At 36.1% G+C, this 19236-nt stretch overlaps 1 protein-coding gene across 4 annotated transcripts in view; it reads left to right on the top strand.

Annotated features, from left to right (window-relative positions):
• Window positions 1–19236, top strand: part of AP3B1 (adaptor related protein complex 3 subunit beta 1) — a 136683-nt gene that overhangs the window by 31122 nt on the left and 86325 nt on the right. For all 4 annotated transcript variants that reach the window (XR_004305544.1, XM_015848602.2, XM_015848603.1 and 1 more), the window contains 2 exons: window positions 3939–4121; window positions 17892–18053. Coding sequence is in view for 3 of the 4 variants with exons in the window: in XM_015848602.2 (XP_015704088.1) it covers window positions 3939–4121; window positions 17892–18053 (345 nt within the window). In the remaining variant the exon portion in view is untranslated. The remainder of the gene's footprint in view (window positions 1–3938; window positions 4122–17891; window positions 18054–19236) is intronic.

The following is a 19236-nucleotide window of genomic DNA, read 5'->3' as shown; positions in this document are numbered from 1 at the left end:
TCGAGGGGTCAGAAGTCCTTAAACATATATGTGAGTGTTGAGATATATTTTACAGACTGCATAGTTACTAGATGAAGCAAGGATTCCTGGAATGTGAGACCTCTAACATTAAAAAATGATGCTTGGAATTGGTGATGGCTTTGCTATGAGGATCTTGATCTTTTAAACTAAAGCAATGCCATTGTAGATAATGGGGGGAAGAAAGCTGAGGTCTGCTGTTCAAATGTAGGCTTCTGTTAATAAGTTAATGTTTTGGTTTAAAATCAAAATGTATGTCTGAGACATTGTTTTTCTAACTTATTGATTTAATGTTGGCAAAAGCTTTACTCCTTCAGAAAAAAAATTACTGGCTTTGTGCAGATGTTTTATTGTGATAGATCTATTATCCCACTATTAGAAGATAAATGACTGATCTTTTCCAGTTTCTGTGCCTCCAGAAAATTGAAATAAGAAGGGGGATATCATTTGGGCTGTATGATTAGGGCAGGTGGGGTGGCCATTAATTTAAGAGAGAAGAATCTTGGCAGCATAGGCCAACTTGCACTATATTATCAATCAAACCTCGATGTACTTCTTGTGATGACCCAGCACTCTCAGGTTTTCGCAGCATTAATTAGAATTCATGACAAAATAGATGCAAGGAAACATTTTGTACCCTTCATAATTTTATAGAAAATTTATTGTTATTAGAGGAACCATTTGCTTAGTGTGATTTTTTTCATTACCAGCTTGTCAACTAGCATAGATAATCTGGAGAAAATATGAACTCCATAGATTGGGTGTCACTTTTGTTGATGGTTCATGTAGTTTACCTTGGAGCACAGCTAATGGCTGAAGTTCATAGCAACAGCACAGAAAAATGTGGCAACCAGTGGAAGACAAATGAAGCATGCTTATTGCTTTAATATAAAAAATACATAAATAGAAAGCAGCATGTGAGTTTGATGAGCTCATTGCTAGTTTTGTTGGAGTGATTTATATTTTATCCTTACACAAAAAGCCGCTATTGACACAGTGAGATGGAAATTAACTGACTGTTTTTTGGAAACTAATATTTTTCAGTTTTATATTCTGATTGGATCATTTTGTTTTAATTCTAAATATTTTTATGGAATATTGAGCATTTAATAAACAGATATTATAAGCTGTTCTTGGTGTTTAGATGTATAGTGGGATCATACTATTGGGGTAACAGAATCAGAATTGTGTCATATTAAGAAAACACTGGGAAATCCTCTCCCATAAATCCTCTAGCTACAACGTCCATTTTCAATGCATTTTTTTTCCCAACTTAAAATGAAAACCTTCATTGAGGAAAATGCAATTAAAATAGCAGTGTGTTAAGTAATGTGTGTTGTATGGCAATTCCTGCATTAACTTCTAAAGCCAGGGGCTCACTAAAGGAATAAACTTCTTGTTCATCCAGTGCACCTTTTGCATCCCATAATGAATGTTCAAGTTTTTAATATTTTTAAGTGTTCACAACTGACAGCCTTCTCACTGTAAAATGGAGTGGGTTACGAGTGTGTATGGAAATAAGTAAATAATTTAAATTCCCATATTTCAGTATGGTTGGCTAATTCTTCGTATTCGGTTGTGTTTTACTCCCAGTAGCATAAATTTTAAAACTTTCTTCCAGCCCATTAATTGCAAAGGAACTGACAAGTCTGTGGCTCTCCAGAATTGGTGGACTGCTGAAAATGGAACAATCACTGTTCCATTCTCAAAGAAAGAGGGAACGAATATATGCTTAATCTTTTGTTAAAGTTATTAAACACAGCTCGGTTTAAATTGATTTAGGAATCTGTTTTAGGTATCTATTCTGCCTGCAATCGTGTTGTTTAGATCTTTTAAGTCTGAACACAAATATATTACTTTATATCAGCTTTCAAAATATATTTAAATAGAAGTGAAATGGAGAATGACTTGAGTACAGCACCGGTAGTAGAAAGTGAGGTAGCTTTGCTAGAACTCATCAGACACCAGCATCTGTATTGTCCTTCACCTGTGAACCTAAGATGTGTTTAAGTATTAGGCTGCAAATATTTTTACACTCATAAATCTGTGCGTGTCTCCTTCTTTCCCACCCTCCTTTTCCTCTCTTGTATTTCAAACTTGTCAAGAGACACTACACTGTGTGGAAGTGTGGGTTATCTGTAATAACAGAGTCTATGAGTTAGTGGGGGGGAAAAAAAGACTCTGGAGACTCAAAGTGCCATCACACTATCACACTAAAGTGCTTTATCACACTGTCCTTTGCCTGGAGCTGACCACTGAGTTCTTTTAAGCTGTGTATCTGTTCAGGTTCCACACCTGAATGTAAACTGGCAGTATTTTTTAATGACAAAGGAGCTTAAAACAGCAACATCAACTTACTGGTTTTTGTTATGCAGCAAAACTGTAAAATTATTTTTGATGTTAAACGTTTTTATTTAGCTCTATCAAATCATCAGACTTTGCTCCGAAGAATGAATTATATACATGTTGAGACCAGCAGGTACCAGTATGTGGATGGAGCTGGAGGCAATAAATGCAACTTCACGTTTATTCTTATTGGTAATTCATAAAATCCCCACAGAGCCTGTAACTTGTTTAGCATAATAGCAAGACTATATTCTGAGCTGTTTTCTTTCAATTGTAATGTTGGGCACATACTAATAAACCAAATGTCAGCCAAATACAGGGAGAAAAATGTAACATATGAATATCATTGTATTTAATATTTCTGAAAAAGTACCATTTCAATAAACTGCACTCCTATTTAATTGCTTACTTTAAGTCATTGGGGAAATTTTAGAGGTTGAAATGCAGATCCCCAGTGCTCAGATAGAATATGACATTAATTTGCTGCCAGAAGGCTATACTGCATGCATGCCAACTGCATACATATCAGCTGCTTCGTATAAAGTCTCATCATCTTACTTACTTGACTTAACATGTACTTTGACACAAAACAAATCTTAATTAAAGCATTAGAGAAAAAAAAGAAATAATTCTAGGCACACAATGACATGTCTCTATAACACATAGTCAGATTTGGTGGCTTTCCTGCAGTTGAAATAACTTCTAGCTGCCTAAAATTAAACAGCAACCAGAACAGGGATTTCCTTTCTTTATTTTTGAAAGAAAAAAGCAAAACCCTGTAAGAACATTTGAATAAGCCTGAAAGTGTTAGAACACTGAGAATCTATTTGATTTTCTTGTGAAAACAAAGCTGTGTTTATAATCATACTGCCCATGAGAACCTCTGTGTGTATATAAAGATTCATTTCTTATGGGATCAAAATATTTAAGGTAATAGCGTGACATAAGTGATCCATTTCTGTAACTTTAAAACTCTTTAATTTTTTAAGTGTAGAAAACATACCGAAATTATGAATATGTGTATTCATGAAATGCTAAGAAGAAATTTTGTATGACAGTTAATTTGGCCATATCAAGAGAAAAGTTTAGATCCCAGTAGTGCTGGAAAACTTACTCAGCTCATCTTGAGTTTGATCATGCCAGTGTTGTTAAGAGAATCCAAATAGACCCTGTCGGGCATGTTGCTCTATTATACTTTGTTGTTATGTCCTGTTATTTTTTGAGTTAATGGCAAGTTTTCTGATAATTTATTTGGAAACTATAGCTATAAGAAAAAGAATGCTTACATAGCACTGTGTCTAAAGGGCTGAGACTAAGATTTATGTGTGTAATACAAATTGCAAATGTTTGTTCTGTTCCAATATAACTACTCCTTTTTTTTTTTTTTAAATACCTTTCTGTCGGGCTAAATTTTTTTTTGCCATTGCTGGTTGTTATTTTTTTCCTTGAAAAGAAGCAATTCTAAATTCAGTCTATTTTAAAATGCTGAGAATAGTTAGTATTAATACAGATTCTCACATCTTGGTGAACCGTAAAAGGAATACTGACCTTCTGGTTTATGTTTTGTTTTCTAGCTGGTAGCTGGCAGCGTTGTGATGGCATTTGAGGAAGTGTGTCCGGATAGAATAGATCTGATTCACAAGAACTACCGAAAGCTGTGTAACTTGCTGGTTGATGTAGAAGAATGGGGTCAAGTTGTTATAATCCACATGTTAACTCGATATGCACGTACACAGTTTGTAAGCCCATGGAAGACGGTAAGTCTGTGGAGCTTTTAATTTTCTTATGTGTTTGAATTCTGAGCTACGTAAAAGAGCTTAAGTAATAATAAATTCAGACTGTGTGGAGACGTGCTTGTTATTTTTTTTTTTAATGTGTGTTATAAATATTTTCTGGCATTTTCATTTTTATTATGTAATTATGAGTGCACCCTTATTTAAACTCAAGAAAAAGGGATATTCAAAGTAAAAATCCCATCACTTGCAACATCAGAAGAGCTCAAGAAATTGATGCAAAGAGAATACTTCTGCAAAGAGCAGTATGAAATTGCTCTACGACTCTGCTTGTGGTTGTTGTACAGGGTTGGAGTGTTACTACTGTGAAGTTTTACCATTTAATTTCAAACTAATTCATACTTACAGGTGTGTATATTCATTTATATGTGTAATATTTTATGTTAATGGAAGATGAACTTTTGTTCTGAATGTCTGCTGTACTTATTAGTAGTGAACATGAGTCTAGAATCTATAGAAATTTGTATCATTTCATTTCAGGTGAAAATGAAATTATAAGAACACATTTTTCCTTAAGATTGCTTAAATTATGGAATGTCTTTTAGATGATGAGACACTTGAGTAATTCATTTTCCTAGAGTATTTGAGACAGAATGTTTTCTCTTTGTTGCTTGTTGAAAGAAAGATACTTGCATTCCATACCCCGGAACTTCAATTTTTTAAAAGAATTGAAATCAGTAATTTACTTCACCTGCAGGTACAGATTCAGAACTAATTTAATCCAGTTCTACTTGGTGATGAGGTGAAGGAAGAGAAGGAGGAGATGACCACATGTCTTAGATTGAGCTTAGAGGTTTTGATAGTATTAGGCTTCTTTCAGTCTGTAACATACATTCTTTCATTGAGACCAGATGGATGACAGTTATTGCTATGACTTCTATTACACAAATTTAAAAGGTTCGTGTAACCATACTGCCTATGTCAACCCAAAATTGTTCATCTCTGGTATTTTATTAATAATACTTTGTTACTTCTTTTATGAGCTTCAGTGCAAAATTTAGTTTGCCTACCTACTCAGCAATTAAATTAGCAGATTTTTTTTCTGAGGCTGGCTGAAAGGCATGCTTTTGTCAATAGGTTCTTAAATGAACACATCATACAGCAGGGCATCTTGTGCAGTAAAAGAGATTTTTAATTTAGTTTATTTGCATCATTATGGATCAGTATTTAGGCTGTTTATATGTAAATGTACGATTTGAGGAACAATTAAGTGTTGACAAAGTAGATTGCAGTCATATCAATTGCAGCACATTTTACATAATTTTTCTAACTGACATCTTTGATGATAAATAGTGGATGCCAAGTCAAAGCCGATTATACAGTGCACTAGGAATTCATGGCGCTGTCAGGGAGAAGACCGATTGACTTTAAATTTACATATTAATGAGAAGATTTGTTAAGAGGGTGCTTGACTATAGAAAATAACAGCACATTTATAGGGCACGACACTTTATAAATAAAGCTGATGCAGGAAAATGGAAATTAAACCTATCAGATTAATAAATTCAAGACTGCTAAAATGCATATTTGCATTTTTATTCACTAAAATTTACCTTACTTTTTGAGAAACGGGCTTCTTTTGTTCAATTTGAGCTAATTCTCAGCAAGTAATTGTTTAACATTTTGTTTTCTTGTGCTTTATCCTGAAAATATTTGTAACAACCATCAGTTACAGAGAAAAATCTATTTTTAACCAGATCCTCTAAATTATTGCAGAGCTCTTAATTGCATTAATACCTTTTAACCAAGAGTACTTAGTTTTATATTCATATTTTTTGTTTCTCTTAAGGATTTTCATTCTGGTCATGAGTCCTGTGAAGAATGTCCTTGCTTTACTGCAAGTCTTGAAATGCTTGGAGGCTGATTTTGAAATAGTTACTTATTTATCAGTAACCTCTTTTTCCAATTTTCTCCAACTTTAGCAAGTATTAAATATAAAGAGAGCAAGTCAGTCACCCTGGAGTGACAGTTTCTGTCCAGAACAGATGAGCAATGGTGATTTAAGCCATTTTCTATGTAGTGACAGATTTAATGCCAGTTTAAATTTTTTCCCATTGCTTTTCCCAGAAGTTTTTGGAACTGTTGTTTGTAAATAGATCTCAAACCATTACAACTTAGGGTGTAATACGTTGAGATGCTTAAAATGAAGTTGCTGTTGGCTTGCACGAATGTGTGGTCTTGTAGTCTGGCAGCTCAGGAACAGATTTTAAAGCTGTGCAGCTGTCTCTGTTTTAGTAGTAAAACGAGGAGGGGTGGAGTGTGCTTCAGCTCTACACCACCGAAGGAGTGTATCATCTTTGAGGCTCAGGGTTCTCAGGCCTGGTTAGCTTTATTTCAGAGAGCTGCAGATTTCAGAAGTAGGCTTTGTTGATGTTCAATTAAGATTTGGGGAAAAAAGGAAAAAAGGTGATCTATCAGTGAAATTACTTGTAAACTAATACTTACGAGAATCGTGTCCCAGGTTTTCAAGTTTACACTTTTAAGATTATTAATCCACCGAATCATTAAAGCACTACTCAACTCAAAGCACTTACAAGTTGAGACTGACATCAGTGATAGGGATGTCAGGGATGGGAATGAAGCCTGAAGAAAAAATGACCTTAGAGAATAAAGGTTACCAGGAAAAAAATAGCAAGTCTTTCCATGTGTATATCCAAAACTGTGAGTCAGAGAAAATAGCCTGGCTCTGAAGGAGTAACAGGAAAATAAATAAATAAATAAATGATTTCCAGCTCAAATAAAATATTGTTCAAAAATCACAATATTATTCAATCATTTGTATGCTTCGCATGCAATCTCAGCTTTACTTCTTTTTTTTCCCCCCCAAGTTCTATTATTTTGGTTTTTGAGTATTTTTTCAACACTGAAGTTTTATAGAGTTGATACATGGAGCAGAAATTGATTAACTCATGCTTAATTTGTGGGGTATGGACTATTTTGATTACTCTTGCAAAAAACAGATTGCATGTTTTCCTTGGGAAAAATACTGCAATGTTCAATATTAAAAATGTTTTTCAAAGCACTTAATGTATGAAGCTAATTTCATTAGAGTTACAGGGCTCCTATGCCAAGACCCTATTGAATATCAGATGATTTAGTTTTTATGGTCATTGGGTAAAGAGAAGTTCTATCCTAGTACAGTGATAAGAATTTTGACCTTTGTTGTATGACAGACAAATATCAGTGTTTGTGACCTGCTAGCAAGTTTAAGTCTAAGGCCATTTAATTGCATAGTTACCTTTAACAGTTTGTACTAATTTCTTTTATTCTGGATATTTGTTACCAGTTTTTATATTAATTTCAGAAAACAAAAAGGCTGTTTCTGCCAGTAAAGATACCAGCATATTCGAACACAGTCTTCTATAATACCGGTTGATTTGCTGAGGGAAGGAGAGAACTATAGAATTTTTATGGTTAGGAGCATAAGTCTCTACTTAGTAAGATAAGGTTTTTTGAAATAGATGTGCCTTTTTCTCTATGAGAATCTACCAAGATTTGACTTTTCAGAGGCATGCACCTTAGAAACAGTTTAGCTTCCAGCTAAGTGGAACCTATTCTTGTTTTGGCTTGCACTGTATAAGCAATATTTTTCTTGTGTTATCTAGGTTTTAGGACACTGGAAGTGGTAGTGGGGAAATTCATCCTTGTTCTGTAGTTTGCTGATCACTTCCACTAAACACCAAGCAGTAATAGAAGTTTGACAACTTCCACAAGTTGTCAAATGTTGAATTTCATAGATCAAGACAGAGATGGCAAATAGCAGGCTCTCTCAAGGTTCTTTTCCCTTTTTCTTCCCTTTTTTGCACTTCCTTTGTTTTCTATTTTGCATAAAGCTACATGTAGGCATATCCTACATGAGGATATCATTGAAGGTAAAATGTGAATGCTGACAGTGTTTTCTAATGGCTCAATTTAGTTTCTTTTTTTCTTTTTTTTTTTTCAAACTTGAAATAACTTTATCAGATTCTTTAAGGTATTGTATAAGAATGTAAATTTTATGGTACATGTTAAACTGTGAATCATTACCTTGTGTAATAGTATCTCTCTGAATAGGAAAAAACATTTTTATTGGAGAAATGATCAAATATCAGAACAGGTTGTCTCTGGCAGTATGCAAAAGCTGCAATCCTAACTAATTTTCTCGAGCTGACTGTCCAACAGTGCTGGATCAGATGAGGTTCCTTCCAAACTCCACCATTCTCTGACCTCCATTCTTTTTGTTAAATGCTTTAAAATGCTTCTTGCTCTTGCAGTGTTTTCTTAGTATATTACAGTTATGAATTCTTAGTGTATTCTGTAAAGGTTATGGTTATGCATGATGAAATCCAGTGTGAAATGGCTATATTAAGACTGCTCTAAGTGTTTAGCACTGTTCTAAATATCTTTATTATTCTCCATATTGAGTTGCACATCTAAGGAACAGTAAGTGTAAATAATAATGATTCAGTCAGGGCATATAAGCAATACTGTCTGTCCTTAACTTTTTGTAGTACTCTATAAAGAGTATTCTGAATCAGTTCTGTTGAGAGCATAATAAAAGTCCTAAATTCTACTTTGCAATGCTGAGAACAGAAGAAGGGAAAGGTATATTCGGTTGACAGTGTGCTCTTAGCTAGGTGAATTCCCTAGGTAACATGATAAAAATAAAACAAGCTAAAGTACTTTAAAAATATTCTATATGTAAAATCATTATTAAATGAAGATTAGTGAGGAGCCATAGACAGTCAAACATACTTAAGAAATATTGAGAATAGTATTTAACCTTTTAGGACTAATTTATCAAGATTAATGTAGGTTGCTCTGAAAGTAATGCCTTTTTTTTTTTTTAATTTCTATGGAAACTACAACAGATACAAAGAGCAACACTATTTTGTAGAGCAAATACTCAGAAACAGAGTGCTCTTTTTCAACAGTCACCACCTTTAGCTATGCAATGAACAAAAGCCTATGTGTCACTCTTGTAAAAATCTGCACCCACTATACAGTGGGTGTGGTAGGACAATCCACCATCTTCAGGCTGGTGTGGGGCCCTGTGTTACCGTGCTGCAACAGAAAGGTGTCTTCTCTGGCATTACTCTGGAAATTGATGACACTTCATATGTACTTCATATGTACTTCTGTGTCAGACACCATTTTGTCAGGCTGCTCCTCTGCTGCCATCAGTGACAGAGCAACAAAACAAAATGGAATAGTATTGGTAAGGTTCAACATCTGCTGACATACCACCAACATCTGCCTCTGACAGAGGGGTGGCCAGCAGGGAGAGGGAGGTGATTGTCCCCCTCTACTCAGCTCTTGTGAGGCCCCATCTGTAGCACTGCGTCCAGGCCTGGGGCCCTAAGTAGAAGAAAGTCACAGAGCTCTTGAAACAGGTCCAGAGGAGGGCCACTAAGATGATCAGAGGGCTGGAGCACCTCTCCTATGAGGAAAGGTTGAGAGAACTGGGAATGTTAAGCTTGGAGAAGAGAAGGCTCCAGGGAGACATCATTGTGGCCTTCCAGTACTTGAGGTGTGCATATAAACAGGAGGGAAAACAGCTGTTTACAAGGGTAGATAGTGACAGGACAAGAGGGAATGGTTTTAAAATGATGCAAGGGAAATTAGGGTGGTGACACACTGGAACAGGTTGCCCAAGGACGTTGTGGATGCCCCATCTCAACCCCAAGATTTTACTTCCTGAGGATCGAAAGTAGTGATCTCATTTTCGGCTTCTGTTAAGATATCCTCTGCAGATGCAAATTAAAGCCACCTCCTAGGTTTAGCAGATTTACGTGCCCGATGTAGCCGATAAAGTCAAAAGATGAAGCATATTTCAGAAAGCTGGCATGTTTATGTTGTGCTGCTTATTTCTAACATTCTTACACTGTCCATCTCTTCTGGAGAATTCTGGATTCATCTGTTGTCCTTTTCATCAGTGTACTCCCTAACTAGGTTCTTATGGCTATACCTGAGGAGGGGTTAATGTGTGATAACGTGGATCGGTTAGCCATTTGACTGTGATATCAGTTTTAGTGCATAACAAAAGAAGAGTAACTTAGAGCATAGATTTATAACAAAAAACAAAAACAAACAAACAAGCAGAGACAAAGTAAATCAGGGGTAGCAGAGTTCTAACTGAATTCTAAAGAGAACTTTCTGGTCATTGTATTTTATGACCACTGCAGATGATCTCTTCTCTCACTGATAGGAAGCATTATTGTCTTTCTTTCTTTATATTTTCTTCTTCTGTTCTCCTGTGTTAGCAGTAGTTTTCTAAGGGATTGGACCTGTCAGAATAATACTTGGAGGGACAGGAAGGGTTAGATTTCAGCCACATGAGTTTTCTAATTTGATGTACTTTACCAAGCATTTACTGCTGACACAGAATTGTGATCTGTAGATAAAAATGACATCTATTTTTGCAATAAAGTGTGTTGCTGTGGTTACCCAGAGTATCTTGCTGTGGATTGCAGCAGTGGGTAGAACTTGTGTAGGTAAGTTCTGTAGGACATCTGTGTCAGCTGAAATTAAGAAAGTAACCACTGCTTTTCTCATAACTTTCTCTGGAAAGTTTCTGTGTAATCCATCCAGTGCTGTGGTCTTGCCTTCTTGACTCAGAATGAGAGTTTTGTTACTTATATACAGGACAAGAGACAACTTTTCCAGTGATTTTTTTTTTTAATTTTGTTTTGAAAATAAGTTGTGAAAATTGTGTTTCTGTCTATCTAAATCATTGACTTATTGGTGGTAAATACTGGAATGCTTTTATGGAAAACTAAATATTAACCGTTTAACTGCTAATCATTTTCAGTTTAAATATCAGATGTACTAAACCCCTGTTGGCCTATGTCCTAGTCAGGCAATCTATTCAAGTTTTTAGCTTTAATTTTGGTAATTTCTGTCATAAGTAATGATGTAAAATTACATAAGCAATGTGAAATGAATATTATGTTCATACTTAAAGGCCATCTTGAATTCCAGGGTATCAGTAAATTTAGTTCTGAGCATCTGTCCATAGGAAATTCTTTGCCTACTACCTTGTGTGGCCTTTTCATTGTTTCCTCAAAATATATAGAAAAGTTGCAAAATAAACTTTTTTTATTTTTTTTTCTGAAGAAGACCCGTGTGACTGCAATGAGGATTCTTTAATCTCTTGAATCTGAGACTGCATGCTTTTTTTTTTTTTTTGGTTTGGCTTATTGCATATCTCTAAAGGACCACAGGGAACATAAATTACTTTATCCAAAATTTCAAATTATCTTGTATTGTTCTGCTTTTTGACTGTGTATCCATATGTTTGTTCTAGTTTTTGGTTAAAAAAATGACAGATGAGAAGACTGGGGGGTAAGATAGGCCTAAATCTGAATGGTAGCAACACGTGCTTTTCAAGTATGACTCTACCACCATAATAAATTTGGCACTGTTTTTGAAGTGTGAACATCACTGAAACAGACAGATGCTTTAAGTCAGAATGCTGGGCCTGTAGTTTCCAGGGTCCTCTCTCCCGTCCTTCTTGTGGATGGATGTCAGATTTCCTAGCCTTCAGTCAGGTGAGATCTTCCAGAATAGCCAGGACTGCTGACATGATGGGAAGTGACATGGTGAGTGTCAGCTGGCTTTGTCAGTACCCTTGGGTGTATCCCATCTGGCCCCATAGACTTGTGTGCATCTAAGTACCATTGCAGATTGCTGTTTGCTCTTGGATTATGAGGACCTCTTTATGCTCCCCATCCCTGCCTTCCAGCTCAAGGATGCTACTGGGTACTAGGGAACAATTGACCTTACTGGTGAAGACTGAGGGAAAGAAGGCATTAAGTACCACAGCCTTTTTTTTCTCCTTCATCACTGTTTTCCCCCACATCCAACTAGAGATTCTCCTTAGCAGTCCTTTGTTGCAGGACATTGCTTTTGGCTTTGTTGAACTTCAGGAGTTTCATGTATCCAGTTCTGAAGCTTGTCAAGGTTCCTCTGGTTAGCATCCGCTCCCGCAGGCATATGAACTGTGCCACTTGAGTTGGTGACTGTGCTTGCTGAGGGTGTAATGAATCCCTCTATCTACAACATTTTCATAGATACTAAATAGTGTTGGTCCACTAGCAATCATCTTGAAGATCACTACTCACTACTGGGTTACATTTGGATATTGACCCACTGAGTGTAGCTCTGATTGCTGCCATCCATCCTGTTCCCTTTTCTTTTAATAGCCCATCATCCATCAAATTCGTATATTTTCAATATTGAGACAGAATGTTGTGGGAGACCATAGCAAAGACCTTACAGAATTACAGGTAGATGATATCAGTTTCCTTTCCAGTGCAGTCACTTCATTGTAGAAGGCCTCCAGATAAGTCAGGCATGAATCTCCCCAGGTGAAGCCACATTGGCTGTCTCTAATCTCTGTGTCTCCCATATGCTTCAACATAACTTCTAGAGGAATTTCTTCGGTAATCTTACAGGACTCATAGTAGAGTCTGTTTAGTAGTACCTAAGGTTCTCCTTATTCCCCTTTTGAAGGTGGGCATGCTATTCTCTTTTCTCTAGCCACTGGGAACTTCACTTGACTTTCATGAATTTTGAAATATGACAGAGTGTTGTTTGGCAGCTGCATCTGACAGTTCCCTGAGGATCCTCAGGTGTATCTTTGTAAATTCCTCAGATGATTGCATACCTGATATTCTCTTATGAGGTAAAGGATTTCATACACCCAGACTCTGCCTTGAGATAAAGGAGCTGCAGAGATATGAGAACAGTGGTTGCCAGCGAGAACTAAGACAGTATACTCTGAAGTTTCTTAACCTATCATTTGTTTTGCAAATCTGTATTTGTTTCTGTTCTCACTACTGTATATCTTCCACAGGCTATTGAAATTAGTATGATTTTGTGGTAAGAGAAAGCTATTTTATGTCTGGCTTCCATTTTGAAGAGGATTGAACTGTTTTACATAAATTAAAGCTGTTAAACAAATTTCTGTTAAAAAACGTTAAACTGTTTTAAATAAATTATTTTAAAAATAGATAAATTTAATAAATTATATAATTAATTTAATTCTAACTGCAGGTATTGTGAAACTTTGTTACTAGCATAATTGGAAATTTGAGGTTGTTGCAGAAAGATGTTAATTAGTTCAACTTATTTAACTATTAGTCCCTATTTTCAGATGGTAGTCCTAGGCTTACGTGCTGCTTCTTACAGAAGTGATAATGAGCTTTTGAACAATGATTTAGTTTTCACATTAATCCAGTATGAAGTCATTTAGCACAGGTTTTTCTGTACTTGTGATACATTGGGGAAAAAAAAGGTGTTATTCTATAGTCCTCAAGCCCATACTTCTACCTGTGTGAGATTCTTTTGACTCTAAGCTATAGAATCAAACTTGAACGAATATAGATTTCAAGAAGAAGTCACGGAGTCAGGAAGGCCAAGCCCCAGCTGGAATTGAACATGGTGTGGGGTACAAAGAAAAGCCTGCACGGTTTCTACAGATACAACATAAAAGTCTAAGAAGATGTACCCACTCCTGGCAAGCAATATAGGCAGGCTGGTAACAGGGGACAAGGCTAAAGTACTGTAACTGACCATGCTTTTGTTTTTTTCCAGTTTCAGAGTTTTACTTCTGAATTTGTGGATGTGTGAAGCACTATTTAGAAGTAATTGTAGCATTTGCCTAATGTGCTTTACTCTAAGGGGATGGCACATTCTCCACTTTAATGCCATACTGAAAGCAATTTCAAGCAAGATCTCAGTTAAATGTTATCTCATTTACTTAGTGACTTTAACAACATGCTAATGGAACTTGTTATCTAGCAATTTCTTCATCTAAGGTGTTAATACTTTATGAAGATGTCCCTTAACTATGTGTCTGGAATAATGTAGAAAAGAATTATACACGTTCTCTGGCACTAAATTATTCACTTTGCTTCTGGATTGAACAAATCACAGAAGATGTGAAATGCACAGGAGTCCATTTGCAATACCCAGCCTGGAATGCTTCATTCTCCCAGGGTTCTGAACTTCATAGTATTGTAAATTCAGAAAAGCTATTAACTGCACAATTAAATGATGTGCTGCTACAAACTGCAAGTTTACTTTATTCAATTTAGCTAAAGACTGTCACTAAAAAGGAAAGTCTCTTTTCTGTTCTCTTATATCCATTTTTTGAAAATTCAGTCTTCTAATGTTCCTGTAATCACTCTGTGAGCCAGATCATTTTACTGGTCTTCGTGAAAATGAAACATGCTTTTAAAAACAAAGAGTCTTAATGACATGGTAGATCTCATGTTAACTGTGAAACTGCATCTAAAGTGGTTGAAAGGACAAGAGAAAATACAGCAACACTTGATTATACACCTCAAACTGTTTGTTTTCTCTGAGTGTTGTGCGATGGGAGTCTGCTACAGACCACCTGACTAGGAAAACCAAGCAGATGAAGTCCTCTATTAACAGGAGCAGTTTTGTTGTCAGGAGCCCTTATCCTCATGGGGGACTTAAACCAGCTGGGTTTCTCTTGGAGGAAGCATGTGGTAGTTGTGTGGTTTATTTTATTTCTTTGTCCTGATACTGCTGCTGGTACATATGTCTTCAGTTTGAGGTCAAATCAAAACTCTGAGGAAGTAAACAAGTATCAGTTTTGGTTGAATGATGTTTGTTAAAGCATCTTTAAAAGGCAGAAGTTTTTTTTCCAGCAAATAGAGCTTTTTCAGCAAATCAATGCTTTTCTCCATGATACTTTTTTTCCTCCTTAGAAAAACTCTTACACTTCAGACATCATATAAGAGGCATGCTGTTCTGATTGTGCTTTGTAATCCGAGATACCAGTAGCACTACTGCAGAGTATGAATGCTTTTGCTCTCGAGCAAGGCTTTTCCTCCTTGTTATCTTGCAGTACAAAGAAGCTTCTGTTCTGAGTCACTTCAGAGGAAAATAAGTAAGTGTCCCATCCCTTTTGTGCAAAGTTCAGAACTTGCACTGTAAGGTTCCTTTGGGAAAAACAGTCTTTGCCAGTTCTCCTTATGTACTTCTTACACCATGTATTTGAGGGGTAGTCCCACTGACAGTTTCCTACCACTTCAGTAGCATTGCCAAAGTGGAGACTTCTGTGGCGGAGTTGATGGCACTGGTAGACCAAGGTAGGGCAACTCTACCTGGACTTGTGCAAGGCCTTTGGCACAGACTTGCACTGTAAATTGAGAGATGGATTTGAAATCTGGACTGTTGAGTGGGTAAAGAATAGGCCAAATGGTTGCAGCCAGAGGGTTGTTGCCAGTGGTTGTATGCACAGGTGGAGGACTGTCACGAGCAATGTACCTCATGGGACCACTGCTCTTCAGCATCTTTAGCATCAATTGAGACTTAGGGACTGAATGTACCCTCAGCACACTTGCTGATGACACTAAACAGGGAAGCACAGGCAGTGAGATAGAAGGAAGGCATGCTATCCTGAGAGACCTGGATAAGCTTGAAAAATGGGTGCATGAGAACCTACTGGAGGTTGGAGCTAAATGATCTTTGAGGGCCTTTCCAACCCAGGACACTGTCTGATTCTATGGGATATTTCTGGTTGAATTATTTTCCCCTTCCCTCATGTAATAACTCTTCCAGTGCTTATGTGGAGCGGTTAGTGGGTATGGCTCTGCATGGTCAGCCGCTCAGGGTGAGGCTTAAGGAGTTGCTATTGGCTGAATGCTTTCACGTATGCTTATAAGAGCTGTCCATGTCTGGGATAATTAATAGCATATGAACAGCAATTCTTACACACAAGAAGCCTGCAGGTGTCTGTATTTCAGTCTCCTGGCTCCTTCATGTAATTCTTTTATTTTTTTTTCATTTTCATGGTAACTTGGAAATCTTGCAGTGTTATTCTCTTTGTTTTAATAAGGTCCTTGTGTGATTACAAATTCTGACTGATTTAGACTTCAACTTTATGTTAATGAATTACACTTCATTAAACTTATTTCCCTATGTGGCATCATCATCTTCTGTCTGGAACATAATTACTTCATATATCAACAAATTTGAAAAAAGGGGAATTCTGAGGTGGCAATAAATAGTAACAATGAGAAAAGACCACATTAATACTCCTGTGAGGATATGAAAAAAAAGTGATAAGATATAAACATTTTGAAGGTATTTAAATTTAAAATTTTTTTCATAAAAGGTGCTCTATGTCTAACCAACAAAATTATTTACAAAAATTGGAAAGGCTAGATCCCAAGCTCTTTCTTTACAACAGTGATTAATCAGTTAAGTATCATTTCCAACTATGTATTACTGTTGAGTTCAGTAACACTGATGTGTGTGCCTGTTAGCAGGAAAGGTAGGGAAGATGAAGGCTGAGTCAATGAAGAGTGGATTATCCTCCAGTTAAAGGAAGCTTGGTTCGTTCAGTATGGTGAGATGCATCAAGATTGGGAATTCTGCTTTGAAACTGTTTTGTCCTGGAGAGGAGGGGAGGAATTCAGTCACCAGACTATTTATTGAGCATCTTGAATTTTTAATTTGGAAAGATGTCTATCACAAAGGTCTATCAGAAGAGAAATAAACAAACTAAATCACCGTGGTTGCTTTTGCATGAGGAATCTAGCAGCTAAGTGCTTGCTAGGTCTTCTGCAAAACATTGACGGCAGCGTTGACATCACATATTTAAATGAGAAGAAATGTTGTCTCCAACAACAACAAAAACAAATCAACAAGAACCAAGGTATTTTCTCTTGATACAGAGACTCTGAACTTTGATCAAGTAGAGTTCAATCAACTGCAGTATAAGAATAAGAACTATTCTTCATAATCCTGTAACAAATAAAAACATGAAATTACAAGTGGAGATCTCACTGTGCTTTGCCAACTTTACATTAAAGCCTGTGAACAGTAGAAATGGACTTGTTTAACCAGAATATTTTCTCTTTCCATTCAAAACATTCATGTTTTAAGTGAAAAAAGCACTTAGTTGTACTTAGTTGTACTTAGTGATCAGTGTCATAGTTGATATTATATATGTAGTTTGTTGTAGGCTACTGAGTACAAAGTTACTGGGTGGCAGCTAGGAAGTCTGAACATCATCCTCATTGCCTTCTATGTGTGCTGGGAGACAGAGAGCCCTCTGTGTAGTGTAGCTGTGTAAAATTGTGTAAATTTATTGTAAATCTTCTTGGTTTTGACATTTTGTTTTGACCTAATCTTTTTAGTGTTGATTAAATATATGCATAATGAAATAGTTGAAATCTGTTCTTCACTCATTTTTGATCCACAGCAGAGATCTTCAAAACAAAACAAAATAAAAACATTCAAATGTATCAGTATCACAGACTTTGATAAATGCTTATTCTTTGTGGGGTTTTTGTTGCTTTTTTTTAAAGTGATGTCTGATAGCTTATAACTTAATTTAAATAGCTGAAGGATTTGTACTTCATCAGAGAAAACTGGAGATAGAAAATGTAACCTTTTTTTTTTTCTCACAAAATTCCTTAATTGCTATCTTGTCTTTCTTTTGAGATTTACTGCTTTTGTAGGTAATTTATATATTGCTAGAAAAGGAATAATGCATAGAAATTGTGTTACTCCTTCTTCCCTTCCCTTCCCTTCCCTTCCCTTCCCTTCCCTTCCCTTCCCTTCCCTTCCCTTCCCTTCCCTTCCCTTCCCTTCCCTTCCTTTTCCTTCCCTCCCTTCCGCATAGAATTGTGGTGTTGTATATTGCTTCTTCAGTTAATAAAATCTGTTGCATATTTTCATGCATATTTCTCACATTTTATCTTTTGGTAGGATGAGGACGTTGAAGAAGAATACAACGAAAACAATTTCTATGAATCTGATGATGAACAGAAAGAAAAGGATCGGAAAGTTAAGAAGACCTACACTATGGACCCAGATCACAGGCTGCTGCTACGAAATACAAAGCCCTTGCTTCAAAGCCGAAATGCTGCTGTATGACCAATTATTTTTTTACATACCCTCATAAAATGTTAGAATATTAAATATGTATGTTTCTAGAAGACATGAAAGTTTGAAAAGTCACATCTATTCCTCTTTAAGTCAAGCAGTAGTTATACTGAGTAGTAACTGCTACAGGAAAAGAATACCTGTTCTTTCTTCTTTGAAATTAGCTTAACTTTTAACTAAAACACCTGATTGGAATGTTGTGTTTGCTCAACTTTTATGACAGGCAAAATACTGGGGAAAATGTGAAAAAATTTGAGCTCAGGTTTTGGTGATATAGATGCACAAGCAAAATTGTAGTTGCTATTGATGCATCAAATGATATTTTCCTTTGAGTGGACAGTTACATGTCTTAATTCATTGTTATGCCCAGCCAGATTCTTAGGAGTTGGAATTTTAGCAGGTTTCTAGGGCAGGTGTGGCATCACAATTACAGAATCCTCTGTATACCAGAAATTTTAACTTGCAGGTAAATTTTTTGGGCTAGAAGGAGACACGTTGATGGTGAACCGTTGTGATATTAAACCTTACTTCTAAATTCAGTTTGTCTCGTCACTCAAGACTGGATTGCTTTGGAAGACTTTGCCAGTGATATCACAAACAAAAAACAAAACAGAAAACAACAACATTTCCTAACCTGTTCTTGAGCTACGAAAGTGACTGGGTTTTTCTTTCTTCCCTGAATCACATTTCTAGACTCCAAGTAGTGTTTAATGCTTTTCAAAACCACTTGTAGTCTGTCAGCAAAATCTGGAAACAAATGGAATGCAGTTTTACAATAGCAATTATATTACACCACAGCCTTTTGCTTTTCAGCATCTATGTGATATTTCTCATCTCATGCAAAGTGGAACTGTATTAGATACTTTTGTCATTGAATTGAATTGAGAATTGTCTCAGTTTCTTCTCTTGCACACTTCATAAAAGCTGCTTATCTTCCATAGTCCATAAATCACTTTCTTCATATTTGTTAAGTACGGTATTGATTCTAAGATTTGTGATCTTGAAGTTTACTATATTAAAGTTAATTGAGGTGTTTAAATGCAATTTATCAAACGAAATCTTGATTCTTTGAATTGCTGCTATTACACCATTTTTTTAAATGTTCTCAGAATTTAACAGCAATTAAATGAATTGCTTTCTCTTTGACCTTAGATTTTCCTCAGTAATA

This window comes from Coturnix japonica, chromosome Z (assembly GCF_001577835.2).
Source record: "Coturnix japonica isolate 7356 chromosome Z, Coturnix japonica 2.1, whole genome shotgun sequence".
NCBI lineage: Eukaryota > Metazoa > Chordata > Aves > Galliformes > Phasianidae > Coturnix > Coturnix japonica.
Note: the sequence above shows the minus strand (reverse complement) of the source record. Positions and strands in the feature narration are given on the sequence as shown.